The 25,879-nt window shown below is 38.5% G+C and overlaps 1 protein-coding gene across 1 annotated transcript in view; it reads left to right on the forward strand.

The window, feature by feature from the left end:
• LOC140486282 (solute carrier family 22 member 15-like) overlaps positions 1 to 15,927 on the forward strand; it is a 75,493-nt gene extending 59,566 nt beyond the window's left edge. Inside the window, exons 11-12 of the mRNA XM_072585204.1 lie at positions 11,744 to 11,932; positions 15,713 to 15,927. Of these exons, the coding sequence (XP_072441305.1) occupies positions 11,744 to 11,932; positions 15,713 to 15,799 (276 nt within the window). The 3' untranslated portion in view covers positions 15,800 to 15,927. The remainder of the gene's footprint in view (positions 1 to 11,743; positions 11,933 to 15,712) is intronic.
• The last annotated feature ends 9,952 nt before the right edge of the window (positions 15,928 to 25,879 follow it).

The raw sequence follows: 25,879 nt of genomic DNA on the forward strand, positions 1-25,879 counted from the left end.
GGTGTGTTATGGGTCTGGATATCAATCCAGTGAGCAGTATAATGTGTGTCTGGTCTCTGAAATTGTTGGTGTGAAGATTTCCCTGTATTGGCAACTCCTGGCATATTATTGAGATAATAAATTAGAAGTGCCAATGCAAATTTAAATCAAAAACATTTCAAACTGTGACCACCTTCGGTGGCCAATTATGTTTGTAGCTAAGTTAATTTGCTAGGTGAAAACCAAATATCCGCACGGTAATCAACTTAGACTCCCTGCTGTATTCACATGCTTACAAGAGTTTGTTCAATTCAGATGGAGCAAGGGAAATGCTGACAGGTGACTCTGGCTGTTAATATGCTTGCCTTGAATTAGCAACTGGCACAAAACCGAAGAAAGCATTCAGATGACCGTGATTCTGCACTGAAGTAAAATCTATCTGTAATACTCCTACTTAGCTACCTCAAAGAAAACAGTTAAATGTCAGGAGCCACATTCCCTTATAAAACTACTAAACAAAAGCATATGTTTAGGACAAGTGTGGAGTCTTTGTTCTTGTTATTGTTAGAGTTTGAGCATCACGTTGTATTTAGGAGAAGTGTCAAACACTGATACAACTTGGATGAGAGGCTCAATTTTCATTTTCGAGTAGGGGTGGACTGCTTTTGGGAATATTTAGTACACATGTTCAATTTATAAATTTTAGATTGGTGTGAGATAATTTAAGTTAAAATTGTGATTTATTCAAGTATTAAATTATTTCCACAGAAAGCTTATCGATTTGATTGAAATTTGTCTATTCTTAGTCTTATAGTTATAACCACATAATGATAATTGAATGTATCATAGAAATGCTCACCAGGGCATTTAATAGTTAGTGCCTTCAAAAGCTAGTTTTTGGAATATAAGAAAACATATTGTTCCATTTTGTCCATTGCTACTGTAGTGGGGGTTAATTTGTGAATTTTAATAGACAAGAAGATAAAAAGGAATTTTACATTGCAGCAATAATAATGATTAAAAAAAAACATTTTAATACTACTTCTGAGCACCTTTTATCAATACCTCCATAAATTTCAGAATTTTAATTTCCTGTCACAAATATTGCCCTGTGAAGTCTCTCCACCTTTATCAATAAGTCAAACAAATCTTCACTCGACAACCACATTTGTCAGCTTTGTCTTTATTGATGAAATATTTATCAAATCATGTTTGCAATTACAGAATGTATCGCAGATTAATTTTATTGTTTCAGCCTATTAAGTTTGCACCATTGTTTTTCCTACCAGTTACCTAATCTCATTTATTCTGTTCCTATAGCCTTTTTGTTCTAACTTTTTAAAAGCAGCTACCTAAAAACATTGTAAAATATGACTTAAGGCAGAAAATTTTAAAATCTAACAAACCTTTGTGTAAAGATAATTTTCTGAACTCTCCTTCAATTCTATTTTTGATTATATTAAAATTGTACTGCCTTCACATTGTCATTCTGAATACATCTATTATTATATCTTCATTATATTAATATGGCTGTCAGGAGCATTTACTGCTAATGGACATTGAAGGAAATCATTTAGTATTTCCCATGATAGGTTTAGGATCCATCCTGTTTGAAATTCAACCAATTACTATATACCTTCTCTTGTTTGATTTTAAATATTGAGAGAACGTACTGTGGTGACTAAAGGATGGAAACTGTATATTTTGATATGGTATATACAACCATATACAAAGTCAAACTGTATGAGCAAGTAGGTTAGTTTGTTTAAACAGTCAGTTAGATACCCACCCTTCTGAGGAAACCTGGATTTTTTTAGGAAAGAGCAGATTACATTGTGTAAACAGTAGGATTTTTTGAGTAAACCAGATGGCAGGTGATAGTAATCAATTAACATCTGCTTTAAGAAAAATAAAGTGCTGGAGCAATTCAGGTTTGGCACCATCGGTAGAGAAACAAAAAGAGATAACATTTCAGTCCCAATGAACTCCAGTTCCAAACGAGTGGGAAGAGAAGCTATTGCTAGTGATTTACAGATCAGAATGGAACCAGATGAGAAATAGTCATACAGTTGGATGACCTGAGAGGCATTGAAAAAGAATGGTATCATCAACCATGTCAGAGGCTGCAGAAAGCACGGAATTTTTAATTTGATGTCCTCTCAATGTTTTGGTTGTTAATATATTCTATTAATATACTGTGTGGCACACTGTCATGCAAAATGGAATACATTCAAACAGATCCAGCAACTCCAAACTGAGGTTCTATGAAATGCTGTGTCCATCAGCAGCAGACATGTAGACAATCACAATCTGTAACCTCGTGGCCTGGCGGCATATCTTTGAATCTATCATTACCATCAAACCAAAAGATCAATCCTGGTTCATTGGAGAGTATAGGAAGCATGCCAGGAATAGCATCAGGCATACCTAAAAACTGTGGAAGTGTAACATAAGTTCTTTGACATGCAAGTTGTCCTAAGCAGCATGTGATAAATAAATCTACATGAATCCACATTCGATGGATCGTGTTTACAGTCGTGACTATTGAGTTTGCTCATATTGGATATGTTTGTGCTAATTTTCCATGGTTTGCTAGATTGCAGAAAGGTTCCATCAGGCTGGAAAGTAGCAAATACAATGCACTTGTTCTAAAGGGGTAGGTCACAGAAAACAGGAAGCTGTAGGCTACTTAATTTGATGTTTGTCATAGGGGAGGTGTTAGAATTGATAATTAAAGAGGTTGTAGCTGGGCACTTGGAAAATCCAAGGTAAACTGTAAGAATCAGCATTGTTTAGTGAAAAGTATATCATTTTAACCAATCTGTTAGAGTTTTTTGAAAGAGTAACAAGCACTCTGGAAATAGGGGAGCCTGTAGATGTAGTGTACTTTGATTTCCAAGAAGCATTTCACAAGATACCACATAAAAGTGGAAGTGTGTTGTAGGGGGAATGCATTAATCTGGATATAAAATTATCTGGCAGAAAACAGCTTCATAATTAGGTCTTTGTATGATGTACTTACTATGGAAAAGGATATGGAAGATATAGAAAGTAGCGAAATAGATGGTGACACCTTGCAAAATGTCCATATTACAGAGGAGGAAGTGCTGGATGTCTTGAAATGCATAAAAGTGAATAAATCCCCAGGACCTGATCAGGTGTACCCTAGAACTCTGAGAAGCTAAAGAAGTGATTGCTGGGCCTCTTGCTGAGGTATTTGTATCATCAATAGTCACAGGTGAGGTGCTGGAAGACTGGAGGTTGGCTAACGTGGTGCCACTCTTTAAGAAGGGTAGTAAGGACAAGCCAGGGAACGACAGACCAGTGAGCCTGACCTCGGTGATGGGCAAGTTGTTGGAGAGACAGGATGTACATGTATTTGGAAAGGCAAGGTCTGATTAGGGATAGTCAACATGGCTTTGTGCATGGGAAATTATGTCTCCCAAACTTGTTGAGATTTTGACGAAGTAACAAAGAAGATTAATGAGGGCAGAGTGGTAGATGTGATCTATATGGACTTCAGTAAGGCGTTTGACAAGGTTCCCCATGGGAGACTGATTAGCAAGGTTAGATCTCATGGAATACAAGGAGAACTAGCCATTTGGATACAGAACTGGCTCAAAGGTAGAAGACCGAGGGTTGTTTTTCAGACTGGAGGCCTGTGACCAGTGGAGTGCCACAAGGATTGGTGCTGGTCCTCTACTTTTCATCATTTACATAAATGATTTGGTTGCGAGCATAAGAGGTACAGTTAGGAAGTTTGCAGATGACACCAAAATTGGAGGTGTAGTGGACAGCGAAGAAGGTGACCTCCGATTACAACAGGATCTTGATTAGATGGGCCAATCAGAAGTGGCAGATGGAGTTTAACTCATATAAATGCGAGGTACTGTATTTTGGGAAAGCAAATCTTAGCACGACTTATACACTTAATGGTAAGGTCCTAGAGAGTGTTGCTGAACAAAGAGACCTTAGAGTGCAAGTTCATAGCTCCTTGAAAGTGGAGTCGCAGGTAGATAGGATAGTGAAGACGACGTTTGGTATGCTTTCTTTTATTGGTCAGAGTATTGAGTACAGGAGTTGGGAGGTCATGTTGTGGCTGTACAGGACATTGGTTACGCCACTGTTGGAGTATTGTGTGCAATTCTGGTCTCCTTCCTATTGGAAAGATGTTGTGAAACTTGAAAGGGTTCAGAAAAGATTTCCAAGGATGTTGCCAGGCTTGGAGGATTTGAGCTATACGGAGAGGCTGAACAGGCTGGGGCAGTTTTCCCTGGAGTGTCGGAGGCAGAGGGGTGACCTTTATAGAGGTTTACAAAATTATGAGGGGCATGGATAGGGTAAATAGACAAAGTCTTTTCCATGGAGTCAGGGGGTCCAGAACTAGAGGGCATAGGTTTAGGGTGAGAGGGGAAAGATATAAAAGAGACCTAAGGGGCAACTTTTTCACACAAGGATGGTATGTGTATGGAATGAGCTGCCAGAGGAAGTGATGAATGCTGGTACAGTTGCAACATTTAAAAGGCATTTGGATGGGTATATGAATAGGAAGGGTTTGGAGGGATATGGGCTGGGTGCTGGCAGGTGGCACTAGATTGTGTTGGGATACCTGATCGGCATGGACGGGTTGGACCAAAGGGTCTGTTTCTATGCTGTACATCTCTATGACTCTATGACTGGTTGGACCAAAAGGTCTGTTTCCACGCTCTGAGTCTATGACAGGATATGACAAGTGGAGTCCCACAGAGGTGGAGCCTCAACTTTTTATATTTATGATTTAGATAAGAGGAGCAAAGGGAGAAGTAATAGCTAAATTTGAAGTTAACACAAAGTTGGGAAGGAAAGTGAGTTGAACAGAGAACATTAGGATAAGATAGATATAAATAGGTTGAGTGAGTTGGCAAAAGACTGGCTGATGCAGTGAAATGTGGGAAGAAGCGAAGTTGTTGGAAAAAATAAAACGGAACATCATTTAAAAGAATGACTGCAAAATTCTAAGAGTCTAGATGTTCTAGTGCATTAGTCACAAGAAATTAGTACAGGCCATTCTGCTATAACGTGTGTTTAATTTAAGCAAATTTGCTATAACGCAATTGATGAATTGGGGGCGTTGTTTCCAAAGCGCAGACTTCTAAAACATGTGTTGACTGTAATGCAATTATGTTACCAACACTAAGTGCTGTTTCTAAAGTGCGATTTTTCATAACATGGAGTTGCTTAAGAATGCAAACATTGTGTTATAGAACTACCTGTATGTAGGTAGAGAAATTAATTAAGACAGCTAATGGAATGCTCATCTTTATTACAAAAGGAATTGAATGTCAAAAAATAAGGATGTTGTATTTCATTTGTACAGGGCATCGGTGAGACCATGCCTCAAAGATTGTGTGCAATTTTGGAGTACTTAAAAAGGATGCAAATACACTGGAGGCAGTTCAGAGGAGGTTTACTAGACTGATGCTTGGAATAAAGAACTTGTCTTATGGGGACAGATTGAAATGAATTAGATTGTTTCCACTGGAGTTTAGAAGGAGTGAGAAAGCAGTATATCAGATCCTATAAAATTCTGACAAGGTGGATGCATAAAATATGTTTCCTGAACCAGGGGGCCTTGTTTTAAAATTAGGTGTCATTCTTTAAAGTTAGAAATGAGAATTTGTTTCTCTCCAGACAGTTGTGCAACTTTGGAACTCTGCCTTAGAAAAAGCTGGAATAATTGAATATTTATTAAAGTGCAGGTTAAGTGCAAGTGCTTTGTTAGCCAAGGAAATCATAGGTTGTCAGTAGATGGATATCTGAAATTCAAAATGCAGACAGATTAGCCATGATTTTATTGAATGCCAGAGCAGGCTTGAGCAGCAGAATGTCCTAATTTGTATGTTTCTATATAAGCAAATAACTGGAGGTGAGAGCTCCTCAAATATCCTATCTTTCGTGAAAAGGGAGCCAAGGATATAAGTGCAAAATACATTACTGAGGTATTTACAATCATTTTCAGCCAGAGGTGCCCAACGGATGATCCATCTGTGTCCACTTGTCATCCCCAGCATCAGATCTCAGTCTTCAACCAATTCATTTTGCTGAAAGTACTGGGTACTAAAAAAGGCTATGTGCCTTGACAACATTACAGCGATAGTGTTCCTGATTTGTGTTCCTGAAGTAGCCACATCCTTAATCAAGCTGCTCCAGTACAGCTGCAATTCTGGCATCTTACCCAGCAATGTGGAAAATCTGGGTAATATTCCATCCACAAAATAAAGAACCAGTTCAATTCAGCCAATTATCGTCCAACCAGTGTGCTCTTCATCATCAGCAAAGTGATGAAAGGTCTGTTTAACAGAGTTGTCAAGTGGTACTTGCTCAGCAATGATGTGCTCGCTGATGCTTAGTTTGTGATCTGCCAGGACTACTCTGTTCCTGACCTCATTAGTCTAAGTCAAAACATTGACATAAAAGCTGATCTCCAGAGGTGTGAGAGTAGTTGCCCTTGATATCAAGGCTTTTTTGAGTGTGACTCAAAGAGCCCTAGCAAAACTGGACTCCATGGGAATTGGGGTAAACTCTTCACTGGTTAAAATTATACTAAGCATAAAGGGAATTGGATGTGGTTGTTGGAAACCAGTCATCTCAGCTCTGGGATATTGCTGTAAGGGTTTTTTAGAGTGGTGTCCCAGACCCAACTGTCTTGGGCTGCATCATCAATTACCTTCCCTCCATCATAAGGTTAGAAGTGGAAATGTTTGTAAGTGATTGTACATTTTTGTTCAGCACTATTTCTGACTCCTTCAAGACTCAAATTATCCATATCTATAAGCAGCAAGCCCAGACAACATCAGGTTTGGGCTGATACGTAACAAGTAACATTCATGCCCTATGTGCCAAGCAATTACATTCTCCATCAAGAGAAAATATGATCATCTTTTTTTCATGAAATGGCATTCCCATCGTTGAATCTGCCACTATCAGCATCCCGAAGTTACCGTTGACCAGAAACTGAACTGGCATCCACCTAAACACTCTGGCTACAAAGTAGGTCAGAGGTTTAGGAGTTTGCTGGCAGTACTCATGTACGAAGTCCTCAGAACCTGTCCACCTTCTACCAGGAACAAATCAGAGTGTGATGAAATAATTTGCGTTTGCCTGGAAATGTGCAATTCTAACTAACACTCAGGAAGCTGAGCATTATCCATGGCACAGCAACCTGCTTGATTGGCACCACATAAGCCACCTTCAACATCCACTCTCTCCAATACTGATGATCAGTGACAGTTGTGTATTCCATATACAAAATACATAGCAACAACTTATCAAGGCTTCTTTGACCACACCTCAAAATCTGTGAACTCTGCTGCCTAAAAAGATAAGGGCAGCCAATGCATGGAAACTCCATTACTGGCAAGTTTCCCTCCAAGTCACATTCCATCCTGATGTGAAACTACGTTATTGTTCTTTGCTATCGTGAGATCAAAATTCTAGAAATTCCTTCCCAACTCCGATGTTGATATGCCTACTACTTTTCTCACTTGCCTCATCTTTCTCATGAATGGACTCCAGTGAAACAAAGAAACTTGGAGCAGGGGTAGACCATCCAACCCTTCCAGCCTGCTCCCCCATTCAACATGATCATGGCTGGTCCTCTATTTCAGTGCCAATCCTGATTTCTCTTTTGATGCCTTTACTATCGAAATATTTATCAATCTCATTCTTGAATATACTCAGTAACCTGTACTTCTGTGCTCTCTATTCCTGATGAAGGGCTTTTGCCCGAAACGTCAATTTTCCTGCTGCTCAGATGCTGCCTGACCTGCTGTATTTTTCCAGCACCATTCTGATCTAAACCTGTTCTCCTCAGCCTTCTGTGCTAGCCAATACCATGGGTTGGCCAATCTGAATGCAGCAATGTTTTCTTCCCTATTCCTAATCTCTGCTGTACTCCCCCATGGCAAGTTTATCTTTCGTAGGTAGGGAGACTAAGGTTTCACACAACACTCCAAATGTGGTCTCACGAACACTTTATAGGCTAAATGACCTATTCCATATCCTGAGACTGTGACCTGGTTCTAGATTGTCATCCAGGCAAAACATTCTCCTTGCAACTAACCTTTCTAACTTTTTAACTTTGTCCACGCCACTGGCAGCATGGTAGCACAGTGGTTAGCACTGCTGCCTCACAGCACCAGGGTCCCTGGTTGGATTCCAGCCTCGGGCGACTGTCTGTGCAGAGTTTGCACATTCTCCTCATGTCTTTGTGGGTTTCCTCCAGGTGCTCCGCTTTCCTCCCACAGTCCAAAGATGTGCAGGTCAGGTGAATGTTAAATTGCCCATAGTGTTAGGTGCATTAGTCAAAGGGAAATTGGTCTAGGTGGGTTACTCTTCGGAGGGTTGGTGTCGACTGGTTGGGCCAAAGGTCCTGTTTCCACACTGTAGGAAATCTAATGTCTAACCTGTAAGTTTACACACACAGACAGACCGACACACACACACACACACACACTCTCACTCTCACTCCCACACGCTTACATGCACATTCAATCTGTCGCTCCTACATGTGCATACATATAAACTTATGGGGTGAATTTGTTTTTGCAGAATTACATTTTATTTTGCTCAAAAATTGCATGAATCCATGTAAAATGCTGTAAAACTATACAGGGTGTTTGTCAGTCTGACATAGCATTGGGACACAGACAGACTTCACACCTATTGTTTAAAAAACTGAGCTGTCTTGAAAATGTAATTTAACAGAAGCTCTGGGATTTACATATCAAAGAACAGAAACCAGCAAATTCCATTATAAAAGATGAAAGTTTTAATCTGAGATTGTTTACAGTATCACATCTCCATAACACTGGACTCCTTTGGCTATAAATTCTATGAGCATGACCTTAACCTCCACAACTACCTGATGAAGGAACGGCAGTCCAAAAGCTAGTGCTTCCAAATAAACCTGTTGGACTATAACCTGGTGTTGAGTGATTTTTAACTTTGTCCGCCCCAGTCCAACACCGGCATCTCCTAGTCCTGTTCAGCTATGTGAGAATTCTATTTTTATTTATCTATTTTATCTATTTATTTTATTGCTACTTTTTCAGTAGAACTCCCTCTCATTCTTTTAAACTCTAGTGAATACAGGTCCAGTGAAACTAATCTGCCTCGATTATGACAGTCCTTTGATCCTCAATATTATCCCTGGTAGTGAACCTCTGCTGTACTCCCCCATGGCAAGTTTATCTTTCTTAGGTAGGGAGACCAACGTTTCACACAACACTCCAAATGTGGTCTCACCAACACCGTATATAACTACAGCAAGACATTCCTACTTCTGGACTCAAATCCTGTTGCAATGAAAACCAATATACCATTTGCATTCCTAATTGTTAGCTTTGATTGGCTGGTAGACAAGGACACATTTTTTTATATGCAGTTTCCCAGTATGCCATCATTTAAGTAATACCCTGATGTTTCCTAAAAGTGTCAGACCACCTTCTTAAGGGTAATTAAGGAGGAGAAATAAAAATACTGGCCTAGCTAAAAACGTGGTGACTTATCAGTGCACGTATTGCCTTTTTTTATAAGCATTAATAAATACCTGTAATTGATTGAATATGTCAGAGGTACAACTTACAGATGGCATAGTAGACAGTGAAGAAGGTTTTGTCAGATTACAAAAGGATCTTGATCATATGGGTCAGTGGGCTGAAAAATGGCAGATGGAGCGCAATCTATAAATGTGAGGTATTGCGTTTTGATAAAATAAACAAGGGTAAGGGTTATACAATTAATGCGAGGGCTTTGGTCCGCATTGTAGAACAGAGGGACCTGTGGGTTCAGGTACATAACTTTTTGAAGTTTGCATCACCCGTAGACAGGGTGCTTAAAAAGGTGTTTGGCACACTTGCATTCATGGCTCAGAACTTTGAGTAAAGAAATTGAGAAGTCATGTTGAGGTTGTACAGGATATTGGTGAGGCGTCTTCTGGAACGCTGTGTCCAGTTTTAGTTGCCCTGTTATAGAAAGGATATTATTAAGCTGGAGATGGTTCAGAAGAGATTTACCAGGATGTTGCTGAGTATGGAAGGTTTGAGTTTAAAGAAAACCTGCATAGGCCGGGACTTCTTTCACTGGAGCTTGAGGAGGTTGAGAGGCGACCTTATAGATATCAATAAAATAATGAGGGGTACAGATATAGCTAATGGTAGTTGTCTTTTCCCTGGGATGGGGAATTTCAAGACTGGGGGCAAATTTTTAAGGTGAAAGGAGAGAGATTTTAAAAAGACATGAGGGGCAAATATTTTTACAGAGGGTGGTTCATGTGTGGAATGAACTTTCTCAGGAAGTGGTGGATGTCGGTACAATTACAACATTTAAAAGACATTTGGTTAAGTATTTGAATAGGAAAGGATTGGAGGGATATGGACCAGGAGCGGGTAGGTGGGACTAGTTTAGTTTGGGATTATGTTCAGCATGGACTGGTTGGATGGCAGGATCTGTTTTGGTGCTGTATGATTCGATGATTTAGTGGGCACTTTTGGCTCATCTAGCTCATGCTAGCGTTTATATTCCACGAGCATCATTCTGTTCTACTTCATCCCACAGTCCAAAGATGTGCAGGTCAGGTGAATTGGCCATGCTAAAATTGTCAGTAGTGTTAGGTCAGGGGTAAATGTAGGGGTATGGGTGGGTTGTGCTTCGGCGGGTCGGTGTGGACTTGTTGGGCCGAAGGGCCTGTTTCCACACTGTAAAGTAATCTAACCTAATCTAATCTAATCTGTTCCTATCCTAAAATATTTATTTGTCTATTCATTCTCAGTCATGAATTTACCTAGCTTGCCATTGAATGCATCTTTTTCAGAATTTCAGTTACTTCTACTGCCCATTCCACTACCACTGTGAATGTAAGGAAATTAGTTGAGTAAATCTGGGTTTTATAATAAATTAGTAATTTAGTTTTAGTGATACAGCTGTATGTGTGGTTTTTTTTGATTCACTGCTTCAAAGAGACCATAGATTTAAAACAGGATGCTACTACATATGAACAAGAAAGCTGTGTGATGGCCATTTAATCTCGTAACTGCCGCTAAATTCGAATGGGCTCAAATAATTGTCAAATTATTTAATTAACCAATTGACATTTTTCCACAAGCAGATAAATTGCATGTATCAGCTCCTTCAACTTAATTGTGGGAGGTTATTCCTGGCACCGACTCTTTTAAATGTGGCCTTTTTATACAGTTTAGTGAGCCTGGCCACATTTCCTGCAGTGATGGGTTGGTTTAAATTCCAACTATAATCTGTTATCAGAAACTGGGATTATAAATGGGCAATAGTAATTGAACAAGATAGCATCAAGCTACTGATATCCATGGGATATGAGATGGAAATTCCTTCTGAACCCATGATCAGTTTCTAGCTGTGAAGTGCAGTGTCTTGCAGACAGGTGAGCAGAGAAAAACTAAAAACTATTTAGCGCAAGGAATACATTTTGAATCATAAAATCCTGCCAGTGTGGAAGAAAGCTGTTTGGCCCATTGAGTCCACACTGACTCTCCGAAGATCATCCCACCCAGAGTCAGCCCCCTACCCTATTCCTCTAACTTTGCATTTCCCATGGCTAATCCATCTAGCTTGCATATCCCTGGATACCATGGACAATTCAGCATTTAGTTTCTGAGTTTTATTACATTATCGGTGTCATTTATATCTTCTTAGTCCAGTGTCATTCTTGTATCATTGGATAACTAATATTATTTCCTGCCCTTGACAGAAGTCCATTCAGGCATCATTGCATTTTGTTGTGTTTGGAGCCACCGGACTGCTAGCAGGCATCCTCAGTTTGTTGCTGCCTGAAACATTGGACAAATCTCTTCCTGAAAAGATCTCTGATCTGCACATTATCACATATCGCCAGCTTGGGGAAGAAGTAGTCCCACTGCAGTCACAGGAAAATAAAATGGTATATATGTATAATCTACGTAAAGGCTTGTTAATTATTATTTGTTTCAACTCATGCTGAACTAAATCTGACAGAAACTCCCGTTTTGAGCAAATCTGCAGCTTAAGTCTCACTTTATAAAAAGCCTGATGTTGAGTCACTTTGCTGTGCTAAGTGAACATCTACATGTGAAAAGTGGGAGGAAGTCTACAGCAATATTTTCTGCTAGATTTATTTATGTCTAGATATTTTTAAGTATTATCCCTTATTCAAAACCTTTTTTTCATTGTCTTGTTATTATCCTCATTTTTTTTTTACTGATGTCAGTGTGGTAGCATTAGTTTTGGAGAGGGGCTGTCTGATCCTAAAATGCTTCTGTTCATTTCAACAGAGATCATCATTTTGAACTAGCCTGAAAACATATTGTAATTTGGAATCAACTACCCCAGAAACCCTTTGCAAACACATATTGTCTTACTACAGGGATTGTTAATACTTGAGAATATTAGATCATGAAAAGACTATTAATATGTTTAAAGAAATTAGCATGGACAGAGAGGAGTCTGGCAGGTGTAAAAGTAGGCAAATATGCAGGACCAAATGAAACGTATCCCAGGCTATTGGGTGAGGCAAGGGAGAAATTGGCAGGGATGCTGGCAATAATTTTCAATTCCTTTCAGGCCACAGGAGAGGTGCAAGAGGACTGGAAGTTGGCTAATGTAGTTCCATAATTCAAGAAAGAAGCAAGGGATAAACCAAGAAATTAAGCCCAGTCAGTCTAACTTCAGTGATGGGGAAACTAATGGAAGCAGTTCTGATGGTCAGATGTAATCTGGATTTGTAGAGGCAGGGATTAATCAAGAACAGTCAGCATGATTGAATTTTTTGAAAAGGTGACCAGGTATGCAAATGTGGGCAATGCATTTTATGGAGTCTACTTAGACATCAGCAAGGCTTTTGTTGAGATCTTGCATTGTACAGATATGAGCCTGTGGGATCCAAAAACATTTGGACAAATGGGTCCAGAATTTACTGAGCGGCAGAATGCAGAGGGTAATGATTGAAGGTGTGTCCAGTGAGGTTTCACAGGGATTAGTGTTGAGGCCCTACTGTATGTGGTATATATAAACTATACTTGAATGTAGGAGGATTGATCAGTAAGTTCATGTTTCATACAAAATTGGAAGTAAATAATGAGTAAAATAGCCTTAGATTACAGGAGAATATAGATGGGCTGCTCAGTGGCAAATGAATTTAATCTGGATAACTGTGAGGTAATGCACTTAAGCAGAACAAATAAGGCAATGGAATACATGAGTGGGAGGACTCTAGGATGCACTGAGAAATAGAGGGACCTTGGTGTGTATATCTACTTATCCCTTAAAGTCGGGTCAAGAAGATAAAGTACTTAAAAAGGAAGATGGAATATTTGCTTTTATCAGCCAAGGCATGTAGTTTAAGAACAGGGAGGTTATACAGGAACTCCATAAAAACTTGGTTAGGCTACAGCTAGTATCTTATGTCAAATTCTGAAATCCACATAATAGGATAGATGTTATTGCACCGGAGATAGAGCAGAGGAGATTTACCAGGATGTTGCCTAGGCTGGAAACTTTTAATTATGATACGGAGTAGGAGGTTTAGAGAGGATATGAGGAAACATTTTTTCACTCAGATGGTGGTAAAGGTGGTAAAAGCAAAAACCCTCATAACATTTAAGAAGTATTTAAATGTACACTTACAATGCAAAGGCATAAAAGGTTATGGACCAAGTACTGGAAAATGGGATTAGAATAGGTAGGTGGTTGTTTTTGACCAACACAGACTTGATGGGCTGAAGGGCCTTTTTCTGTCCTGTAGACCTCTATAAGTTGATGTTTAATTTGTCATGTCTCTATTTAGGTAGAGAGTACAAAAATGAAAGTCTTGTCTTACTGTGAATCGAGATATTCTGTTCTTTGTGTATATGGTTCCCCATTTACAAACATCCAACTACGAACACTCATACTAATGATTGTATAATGAGGTATAATTTTAAAGACCCAACATATAAACATTTCCTGTACTCATGAACAGCTCCTTTAGATTGTCCTGCATTATATTCCAACTTGCGAATGGACTGCAGAACAGAATCTGTTCACAACCAGGGACTGCCTGTATTCATGCACTTTACTGGTAACATGAACACTGATGCCAGATTCATGGTCATCATTAGACTCTTAATTTAAGATTCTTTTGAATTCAAATTTCACCATATGCTATATTGGGTTCGAACCCGGCTTCCCAGAACATTACCTGGGTTGCTGTAATTACAGTCCAATAATAATATCAATAGAACATCGCCTCCCCACAGTTAATGGGATATACTGAAGTTCTTTCAACATTGCATATCTCTGATAAATTTTGTTATGCAGCTGGATAACTGTGGACATGGAAATGTTTAAATTTGAAACCTCAATATATTTTTACACACCATCTGAAACATTGAATTTCCATTTATGTTAAGTAATGTTGTCCAATTGTTAACTTTAGTTGATTACAATATAATTGAGTAATCTACATTGGCACAATTACTAATTAGATACTTCTGGGATAAATAGCTTAAGTTCCCCAAAGTTCATCTTGATGAAAATGTGCACTTTGGATCACTCAGTCAAACATTACTTGCACAGACCTAATTGAACTTAGCAGTTGGTAATCAAATGCGAGCACATACAATTACGATGTAAGCATAATTGAAATCTGTTGTTCATGCTGTGATTCCTTTTATTGGGAAGTAATGACTTATTTAGGAAACTAAAATTTTAAAGGAGGATGGAAGATCTACAAGAAAATTACAGAAAAAAAGGAAACATGGTAAAATTATATGGTTGCTAGAAATCTAAAATAAGAAAATGTTAGAAATACCCAGCAAATGAAACCGTATTTATAAAGTCATAGAGATGCACAGCATGGAAACAGACCCTTCAGTCCAACCCTTCCATGCCGACCAGATATCCCAACCCAATCTAGTCCCACCTGCCAGCACCTGGCCCATATCCCTCCAAACCCTTCCTATTCATATACCCATCCAAATGCCTCTTAAATGTTGCAATTGTACCAGCTTCCACCACTTTCCTCTGGCAGCTCATTCCATACACGTACCACCCTCTGTGTGAAAAAGTTGCCTGAGAGAGAGTTAGCATTTCGTGTAAAAATGACGAGTGAGGAAAAAGAACACCTCAGAATTTGGACAAAAGAATGGATAAGAAGGGATGATAATGTTGCAATCTTGTGGAATGAAATTACATATTGAATCCATCTTTATTACCTGGGAAAGTACTTTACAGAAATGTTGTATGTGGCTGCACAAAAGTTTCATGTTGGCTTACATGCTATCTGCAGACCAAAGCGCACCACATTTTGTTTTCTGGTTGTCATGAGTTAGAATAATTTAGACTTAGAAAGATTAGAAGACTTTGTGTTTAATATAGTTTACCAGGCTGCCTAGTAAGAATAATGCATTAGGCCAATGTCCTGTGTAAAATGTTACATGCGACTTGATACATGAATGTGGTCCAGTGGAACATTTGTGTATAATTAGTTCCTAGCTCCACAAAAGTAGTATTCAATACTATGTGCAACACATACTCCCTTACATAATCTGTTGTCCTCTGTGAAGCAACCAGATGTGGTGTTTGCTGACACCATTACTTTTTAAAACAAAGCCTGGAAAATTGTCATTTTGGTTTTGATGAAGGCTAGAATGGTTAAAGTTACCTTTGCTCCATGAGTGCAACTCTTTTTTTTATTTATTTACAGGCAAGTGATGGGAATCATGCAGGAGACTATAATGGTGAGAATGAAGAGGATGGTGATACTGACGAAGAGACCAAATTGATCAAGTGATATTCAAAGATTATTTTACAAATCAAATTGCAATTTAATGACAATTCATTATCAGCACTTTACGTACATGTTTTTCAATTTATTAAGAATCATCAATGCATAGTTTATTTCTTGCAATGTGCAGTAGTAACTGGTATGTTACAGGCAGTGTCACTTTCAAGGTATTTGCAAACTGTGACCTGTCAATAATACAAATATTTCTGATGGTGCAATATTTCAAGTATTCTACTATCTACTTTGACATGTGAATTTAATATATGGTTTATTTTGATGATGTTGGTGGTCCTTGATTATTCGGAAACTTGTATTAATAGATATTTTTGCAATATCTTAATACATTTGTTGATATTTAGCCTCTTTCCTCTGCATATTAAGCTTGGCCTGATTAGCAGTGTTCATTTCTGACTTGGCCTGTTGGTTCTGGCCTGACTTTGCGATTTGAATACGGAACAATACTTCCACCAGACTGTGATGTGGTCTTTTGGAAGAATCAGTAAAGTCAGATCCATCCAGGTTTTTAGCTTACAGGCAAATGTTAAAATCACAGCAGCACTCGTGGAAGATGAGCAAAAGGAGTTCTTGCCATTTTCTGCTCAAAACATGTGTTTTTTCTCAGTTGATGCTCCTAAGAAACTATTAACTGCATTCACTGCATTAGTAAGATCTTGCTCAACACAGATGAACTGTTGTATTTGGCTCCGGTTCAACAGTGACTACTGTTTTTTTAAATGAATGTGTAAAATGCTTTGAGATGCCTTAAAATGCAGTCTGCTCTATAGTTTTATGAAGTTTTTTTGCACATGTCTCAAATTCTTAAAGTCTTCCTGTGTGACCACTGGACAAACATCTACCTAATTTTCATTGGTAGACTGTGTGGTTTATATTTGTTGCAGAGAATTGCAAAGCTGGCATTTATTGTCTGTCAATAATTGCTTTCAGAAGATGGTGTTGCATCTTCTCTTAGAAAAAAATTATGTTGAGATTTATGTTGAAAATGGAACATGTATACACTGTCTTCCAAAATTAGCATCAGATGCTCAAATTAGATAGACCATGGTCTAATTCACAATAAAAGTCTTTCTGCTCTGCCCAATCTGAGAAAAGCATTTTCAGGAGCACAGAATCATTATGATGCAGGAGGAGGTCTTTCTGCTCAGCAGCTCTGTACTGGTTCTCTGAGCTTTTTAACTTGGTGCCAATCTTCTGATTTTTTTCCTTGTAACTATGCACATTGTTTCTATGTAGGTAATCATTCAATATTCTCATGAAATCCTTAATTTTACCCATTTCCACTATGTGATAATAAAATCTTCATCACTTAACCAATTTAATAATTTACACAGTTGAATTGTCAGTCAAGTTCCAGATTATGATAGTTTGAGGCTCTGAGTCTAAGTCCATTATAGAACTAGGTTAAGATCATTTGAACCGGTTTCATGAAGGGAATAACACTTGCGAGGCAGTATGTTGTTGTTAAGCTGTGTTTAATTCTATCACATTAATGAAAAGATAACTTCTCTGAACCAAAATAAAAGCAAAGGACTGCAGTTAGTGGAAATCAAAACAAAAACAGAATGTGTTAGAGATAACTCAACAGGTCTGGCAGCATCTGTAGAGAAACAAGCAGATTTAATGCTTCAAGTCCAGTGATCTTTCATAAGAATAGGCGAAGAGTCGCTAGACTGAAAACATAAGCTCTGTTTTTTTCTCTGCATTCTGTTTACATTTCTCTGCACCACCTTGCCTACCTAATCATTTTTGCTTTTAACAATCTTTCAGATAGATTGCAGAGGTTTGACATTAGAATGAAGAATTTAAATAGCATCATTCACAGCCAAAACTGATCAAGAGGCATGACTTTAATTTATCACTAAAACAGGGTCATCAGAGATGTTGGTCCAGATCTTCCAATCTCCTGCTAGAGACCAGACATATCTCTAAAGACATGTGTCAGATCCCTTGGAATAGCATGATGCGTTGACTCCGTGGAAATTGACTGGGATGTATGAACATCCAATAGGTTTTTCTCCAGGACCCCAGGATCCTGCATGAATGTCGATAATGGTGAGTTGAATTCAGACATTTGGGCAAGACTTGCTAACCTGGTTAGTGACCCAAGAAATGAAAGATATAAAAAAAATCTAAATCCTTGATAACTATATGACTGACTACCTCTCCCAATCCTGATCTTCTCCACCAATATCCCATCATTGACTTGAGCAGGCCTAACTCTACCTCACCACTGTGCTGTCCTGCCTCCTACCTTTCTTTCACCACCTTATCTACAACTCAATCACCCTAACTTCTTTCCAACTTACTTCACCCAGAATACCTTACCCTTTTACACACATACATATTCTACCATACATTCTTATGCTCACACTAACATGCAAAGAGTTTGGAGAATTTGAACTTATTCTAGTATGTGGCAGGTAGTGCAGTAAAAATGATGTGTGACCCCTACTCCCTGTACGGTTTCCTGCGCTGACTGAGTTTTGAAGAATCAAACCTCTAAAGGATGGCCAGAAAAATCAAGAAAACGGGAAATAGGTAAACTTTTGCCTGTCCAACATTAGAAAAATGGCATCTGACTCTGACCAGAACATTTGGACCAATGTTTAAGTTCTCTTTTAGATTTGTTGTAAGCTTTGTAGCAAAGTCCTCTGAAAATAGATTTTGAATTGAAGTGAAATCCTACCTCTCTGTTGGACAAATGTTTGCTGAATTTGATGCAAAAAGCTGACAAAAATGCAGCAGAGTTACTCTTTAAAGCACTAGGATAATCAGACATTATACATTAAAAACTAAAATCAAAAACATAGTACCATGATTTTGTAACACATAATTACACTAACATTTTCAAAAATAAAGTTCTATATTTTGTACTATCTTGTGCATTGTGAAAGCGTTATCATTCTTGAAAAGTTAATTTCAATGAGCTTGCCAAAACGTTTGGCAAATAGTCCATTAAAATGGCAACTGAGGAGACTTAAGATTGCTCAAACACATGGGTTGCTCTTCCATATCTTTTCAGATTCTTTGTAAAACTTGACTGTGTGGCCACCTGAACTGCAATACCCCCTGCCTGTGTATCCAATGTAACTTATTCCTGCAATTGTGAATAGGGCCATCTGGGTGCACCTAACTGTGGCTCGTGTCTGACTTCTGTGACTGGAACAGATAGAGCAAAATGTTTATTTTGTTTTCATTTTACAGTGGATTAGAACAGCTAGATATGAATGAGTACAGGAAATATTTCTAGAATGTTTGTAGAGCTCACTCATATAGCAAGTACAGAACAAATTCTCAATAGAGTGCCAAAGTGTTCACCCAATTAACTGTTTATTATTATCATTTATTATGTGTTTCAATTTCATTCAGATGCAAAGTTTCTCCAGGCTTCCGTAAATTTCAAAATTGGAACTAGTTACTGAGAATTTCCAGTGTTTTATACAATTTATGTATATGTAAATTCACTAATCCAGACCATGCTGGAAAGAAATAAAAATTCTACATAATTCTTAAAACATTTTTTGTTTGCCTTGCTTATAATAAGTATTTATTTCATTAAAATTTATGGAATGAACCAGCTCAAAAATATCATATGTTAAGATATGCTGAAATTGATTCAGTATTATCTAGCAAAACTTGCAGTCAATACAGTCCACTGACTCTATGTAGTGTAGATAGCAATAGTGGAATACATTAAATTTATTTAGTGATGGTTATGTTCAATTTTAGTCATACAAATGTAACTAAGAACAGTGCTGTCTGTGTTTGGTAAAGGTATCCTGTATAATTATGCACTCAATACAGATTATGACAATTCTGTTTTGTCTTGCACAGGTTATCATTCATTATTTTAAGCGTAGTCAACTGGACTTGCAGCGGCCTTTACAATTCTTTCTGGATGCTAGTGATCCACAATTATTAGGTTCCATCTGTCAAAATCTCTAGAGTCAGCCAATTGTTTGGCACCAGGGCAACAAAAAACATCAGCAAGCAAAATTCCCTTGGGGCTTAACAATTTATGTTCTTTGCTGTCCTGATTCAATCCATATCGTTATCTATGTATAGATTATTTTATTTGTGTATTGTGAGACATAAGCTTATCTTCAGACTGATTAATGAATAAAATAATATTCATACAGTAGAGCTGCAAATACGTGCACTGCTAGTCTTGGCAGTTATACCAGAATTACTCACGCCAGAGTATGTGGGTCAAATCAATTTAAATATTCCTGACTGGTTCATTTCGGGCATCTGCCTATCACAGGAATCTGCAAAATATGGCAATGATGATCAGGCTGAGGAGAACATCTGAGAGTACCTAGAAACGTCCTGATTGTGCCATCCCGTACTTTGCTAAGGGGTCTAATTTTTTCTAATAATTTTGGAATTCTTTAATTTTGCAGGTACAGATCACAAGTCAAACCTGCCCCTAACTGTCCTTTCTTGGTCTGGGTATGCTGGTTTTAAGCCCTTCCCAATTCCACCCCAAAAATAAGGCAAATAGGCAAACTTCAATCCCAGTCCTTACCCCATTTACAGCTCTTGCTCTACTGTTGAAATTATTGTGTGAGTATGCTTGTAAGATTTAAACTGTTTTAAAAAGCCTGTAAGTTACCTTACAGAGAAAGACAATTTTAACATTAACTCCCAATATAAGAGGAATGATGGTGAGGATGGGAGTAAAGAAGGGAGTTGGGAATCGGTACTGTGAAAGAGGAGGCGATGTTGGGGAGTTGGGAGAGCGGGGTTAGTGGTAGAGGTTACAAATTGAGAATACACAATTAACGTTTGTGCCCCCAAATTTTCACCCAGGTCAGATAAGATCCAAGTCAACACTAAAATTTTGGGATGTGATTTAACTTGAATTGTAAGTTAATTACAATTATAGATTGTCTCTTTCAAAATTCTGTCTAAAATTTACAAGCCTTGATTAGTTTAGTAACCATTTCAATTCTGAATGTGTTTTCACAAGTTTTTCAGGACTCATTACGTTTGTCATATGATGTGCATAAGAACTTATGCTTGCTAAAAGCAGTGAGTTGCAACCCACACACATAAGGATGCCAGATTGTAGCACTGGTTTGATTAAGCACTGGCTTCTTATTCTGCTCTGTTGACTGAAGTAGTAGTTCTTTTCTTGGTGTTCCCTTATGTACATTGACCTACTAAAATCCAGGCCTTATTAACACTTGGTAGCCACTAACTTTGTGTGTAATCAGAGACATCATGAACTCAATGAGGAGTGTGTGGTCAGTAGTCTCTGGAATGGCTAGGTAGTCTCTGTCTAATTCTTGCTTGGTTTCTTCAAAAGTAATATTCATTTCAGTGATATCATATCTTCTGTCTCCAGTTTCAGTTTCAGAACTAGCATATCCCATTCTAAAAGATGAAAGACTTAATCTAAATTTGTTTAATATATCATTACAGCTCTATGACACTGTTAGCCTTTTGCTGTAAATTCTGTGTCTTATGATCCTATACTCCACAACCACCTGATGAAGGAGCAGCACTTCAAAGGCAAGTGCTTCCAAATAAACCTGTTGAACTATAACCTGGTGTGTGATTTTGAATTTGAATATGAGATTAGGTACAGGATTTATGATCTGGGAAAATCCAAATGATTTTACAGTCCTTGACTTCCTGCAAGACTTGGTCTCATTAATATTTCTTATTTGTTCTGTCCATTCTTTTCACTCACTACTCAAGCAATTTTGTTTGTTTAACCATTGACTAAATTTTTGAAATAAGTATGAGTAACTAATGTGTTCTGTTCTTCCACTGACAAACTGAGTTTGTCATGTCTGCTGATTTGAAGATAACTGGTTTGAAAGAGGTACAACTAATGATAGCAGGGTCCAAAAACACAGATGCTGGTCCATTAAAAGGTTTGAGCAAGCTGTAGAATGTCTGTTATGTTTTTCTATAGATCATTCACTGCAGTTGAACTTAATTCGTGCTTAACTCAGTGAAAGAGATAACAAGAAAAAGTAGAAGAGAAAATTAAAGTGGAATTCTATTTACACAAAATGTGGTAGATAAGTACATTGCAGAAAAAATAATTTTATTGCTATGGAGATGACAATGTTTCAAGTTGGGGGTGGAGAGGCATGTGTTTGGGAGGGGTGCTTGTGGAAGTTGTGTGGTGACAGTCCAAAATATGGTCAAATTTCGGTTGGCTTGAAAGTTAAAAACCTTGATATCGGGAAGTCGGTCATTACCCAGTCTCAGGACAGTGAGGGCTGACAATTAATTCAAAGTAGACCGCATCTTATATTTACCACCATTTCAAATTTAATTCTGGGGCTGGTAGGGTTTCCCAGGCCTTACACAAAAGGAAATTGAAGACTGCTCAATCCAGGAAATCTCTTTTCACTTAACTGCTAGGTGTCTTTTACCTGTGTCACCAATGACAAATCCTCTACCCCCATGACCCCCACCTCAATCAGAACTTCCCTCCACAACCCTTGCAAAACTCTCAACTTTCCCCAAAATCACCCTGTGTCTACTCAACAAGTCTAATCTCCTTCCAGCAGAAGGTTCTTCTACCACATTGATCATTACCTCTGCCACACTCAGCCCAGCCCACACTAAGACTTGGAGGAAGTCCTTACTGTGCTGGTGTTCGTCAGGCTTCAGCCACAGTTGTGAAAAGTCCTGGAACGGTAGAGGTTCTCTCATAATTCTCTGCTGCTCACCTCATTACATATATAGCACTCTCAAACTATCTGGAAGTCTTTGCCACCCATGGACCTCAGAGATTTGCATAAAAGATAAAAAGATTAGCAGGAACACTGGTCTCCAGGAATTCCAAACCTTAACTATAGTGTGTGAAAGAAATTTTTCTTATATCACATTTTTTTGCAAGTGACTTTAAATCTATGTACTTTCATCTTTGATCCTTTTTATGACTGGGAATAGTTTCTCCCTAGTATGCCAAAACAGAATTTACTGGAGAAACTCAGCAGGTCTGGCTGCATCTGTGGAGAGAGACAAACAGAGTTAAAGTTTTGAGTCCAGTGAACCTTCTTCAGAAGCAGTCACTGAAGTCAACATTAACTCCACAAATACTACCAGATCTCCTGAGTTCCTCCCAGCAATTTATGCTTTTGTTTATTTCAGAATTCTTGCATCTATGTTTCCTTGTTTTATTTTATGGTTTTTCCCTATCAATCTAAACAGATCTCTCATGATTTTGAAAACTTCAGTCAAGTCTCCTTTTAGACTTCTCTTCCAGGAAAGCATTTCCAAGTTCTCCAGTCTATCCTCATAGCTGAAGCTTTTCATCCCTAGAGTTATTCTCATAAACCTCTTCTACACTCTCTCCTATGTATTCACATCCTTCTTAACCTACATCAGAACCTCAACCTGAGCTACAAATCTTCTCAAAACTCACAAATATCTGCCTTATCTTGTGGCGTGCAGAATGATACATAATACTTCATCTGAGGATTAGTGTCCTAAATACATTTAGCATAACCTCTTTACTCCCTACACTCTACATCCCACTGAATGAAGCGTAGGTTACTATCTGCATACTCTCTATCTGTCTTGCCACCTTTAATGACTTATGTGCAGAAGATTTCTCTGCTCCTTCATCCCTTTTAGAGTAGTACCTTTGATACTGTCTCCATGTCTGTCTACCAAAACACATCATGTATATCTCTCCATATTGAAGTTCATTTGCCACTCATTCACCCACCTTAACAACTTGTCAGTCTCCATTGGAAATTCTACACTCTCCTCTTCACATTTACATTGTTCCCAGGTTTTTCGTCATTCACAAACCTTGAAATTCTCCTCTGCTCTCCAAATTCTAGATCATTTCTGGAAATCAGGAAAAGCAAAGATTCCAGTGACCTGTGGCGAACCTTCCTCCTCTCTCAAAAATATCTATTTAGTATTACTCTCTTTTCTGTGTTAAAAATCATAACACCAGGTTATACTCCAACAGGTTTATTTGGAAGTACTAGCTCTCGGAGAGGCAGGGCTCTCCTGTTGGACTATTACCTGGTGTTTTGTGATTTTTAACTTGGTCCATCCCAGTCCAACGCTGGCTCTCCCACACCATCTCTTTTCTATCTCAGCTATGCTTTTATCCATGTTACTACTTTATTCCATGTTTTATCATTTTTCTGACAAGTATCTTGTGTGACACTGTATCAAACATATTCTGAAAGTCCATGCACACCATATCAGCAACATTATCCTCATTAACACTCCCAGTTACCCCTTCAAAGAACACCAGTAGGTTTCTTAAACACTATTTACATGTAAGAAATCCAAGCTGGCTCACCTTAATGAAGCAACCTTTTTTCCTATGATTATTAATTCTTGATGGAATTGTTCTTTTTAGAAGTTAAATTGGTTAGTTTATAAATGATGGGCTTATCCTTACAACCTTTTTTAAAACAGGTCATAATGTTTGCAGTTCTCCAGTCTTCTGGCACCACCGAGTCCAGGGAAAACCGAAATGACAACGGCTGATGCCCCTCAGCTGTAAGTTGACACCCATGAAATTCCTTTCTCACTTCCTTCAATGTACTCTAACACATCTCTTGTAGCATCTTGTCAACTCTAAATACCAACAGCTTATCTAATACGTCCTCCTTACCAACTTTGACCCCTTCCATTAACTGAGTTTTCATCTCTAATACCATTGGCTTAGGCAGAAGAAAGCAGACAGAAAATAATCATTTAATACTTCAGTCGCGTTCCCTGCCTCCATGAGTAAATCCCATTTTTTGGTCATCAATTGGTCCTGCTGCTCCTTTTACCACTCTTTTACTATTTATGTCCCTACAGAAGACTTTGGAATTGTCCATTATGTTAGAGTCATAGAGATGTACAGCATGGAAACAGACCCTTCGGTCCAACCCGTTCATGCTGACCAGATATTCCAACCCAATCTAGTCCCACCAGCCAGTGCCTGGCCCATATCCCTCCAAACCCTTCCTATTCATATACCCATCCAAATGCCTCTTAAATGTTGCAATTGTACCAGCCTCCACCACATCCTTTGGCAGCTCAGTCCATACACGTACCACCCTCTGCGTTGCCCCTTAGGTCTCTTTAATATCTTTCCCCTCTCACCTTCCACCTATGCCCTCTAGTTCTGGACTCCCTGATCCCAGGGAAAAGACTTTGTCTATTTATCCTATCCATGCCCCTCAATTTTATAAACCCCTATAAGGTCACCCCTCAGCCTCCGACACTCCAGGGAAAACAGCCCCAGCCTGTTTAGCCTCTCCCTATAGCTCAAATCCTCCAACCATGGCAACATCCTTGTAAATCTTTTCTGAACCCTTTCAAGTTTCACAACATCTTTCCGATAGGAAGGAGACCAGAATTGCACATAATATTCCAACAGTGGCCTAACCAATGTCCTGTACAGCTGCAACATGACCTCCAAACTCCTGTACTCAATACTCTGACCAATAAAGGAAAGCATATCAAACGCCGCCTTCACTATCCTATCTACCTGCGACTCCACTTTCAAGGAGCTATGAACAGAGTTTTTCATAATCCTTCGCTTAATTGCTGTTCCAACTTGTTTCTGAGCATTTTGCATTCAGTTTAGTTCTCGGTTGTATTTTCTACCTGACAATTTTCATTAACACACTTTTCCTCCTTATCTTAATTTCAATCTCCTATTTCAACCAGGGTCTCTGGATTTATTTGCATTACATTTTCTCTTTGAGGTCTGTTCATTGATTGTGCTTAACCATTTAGTTTTTTGAAGGTAGCCCATTATTCAGCTATGGTTTTACTCACCAACCTTTGGCTCCAGTCTATGCAGCCCCACTCTATTCTTAACTAATTGAAGTTTGCTTCCCCCTAGTTAATTATTACTCTTATGGTTTGCTCCCCACTAATTATCCCCCATACCTTTTTAACCATTATCCTTTATCTTACGATATAGTGATCTTAGCGAGTTTTGACAAGATTTGTAGCTCAGGTTGAGGGTCCATATGTAGGTTTGCTCGCTGAGCTGGAAGATTCATTTTCAGACATTTTGTCACCTTACTAGGTAACATCTTCAGTGAGCCTCCAAATGAAGCACTGGTGGTG

The sequence above is a fragment of the Chiloscyllium punctatum genome, chromosome 15 (genome assembly GCF_047496795.1).
Source record: "Chiloscyllium punctatum isolate Juve2018m chromosome 15, sChiPun1.3, whole genome shotgun sequence".
NCBI lineage: Eukaryota > Metazoa > Chordata > Chondrichthyes > Orectolobiformes > Hemiscylliidae > Chiloscyllium > Chiloscyllium punctatum.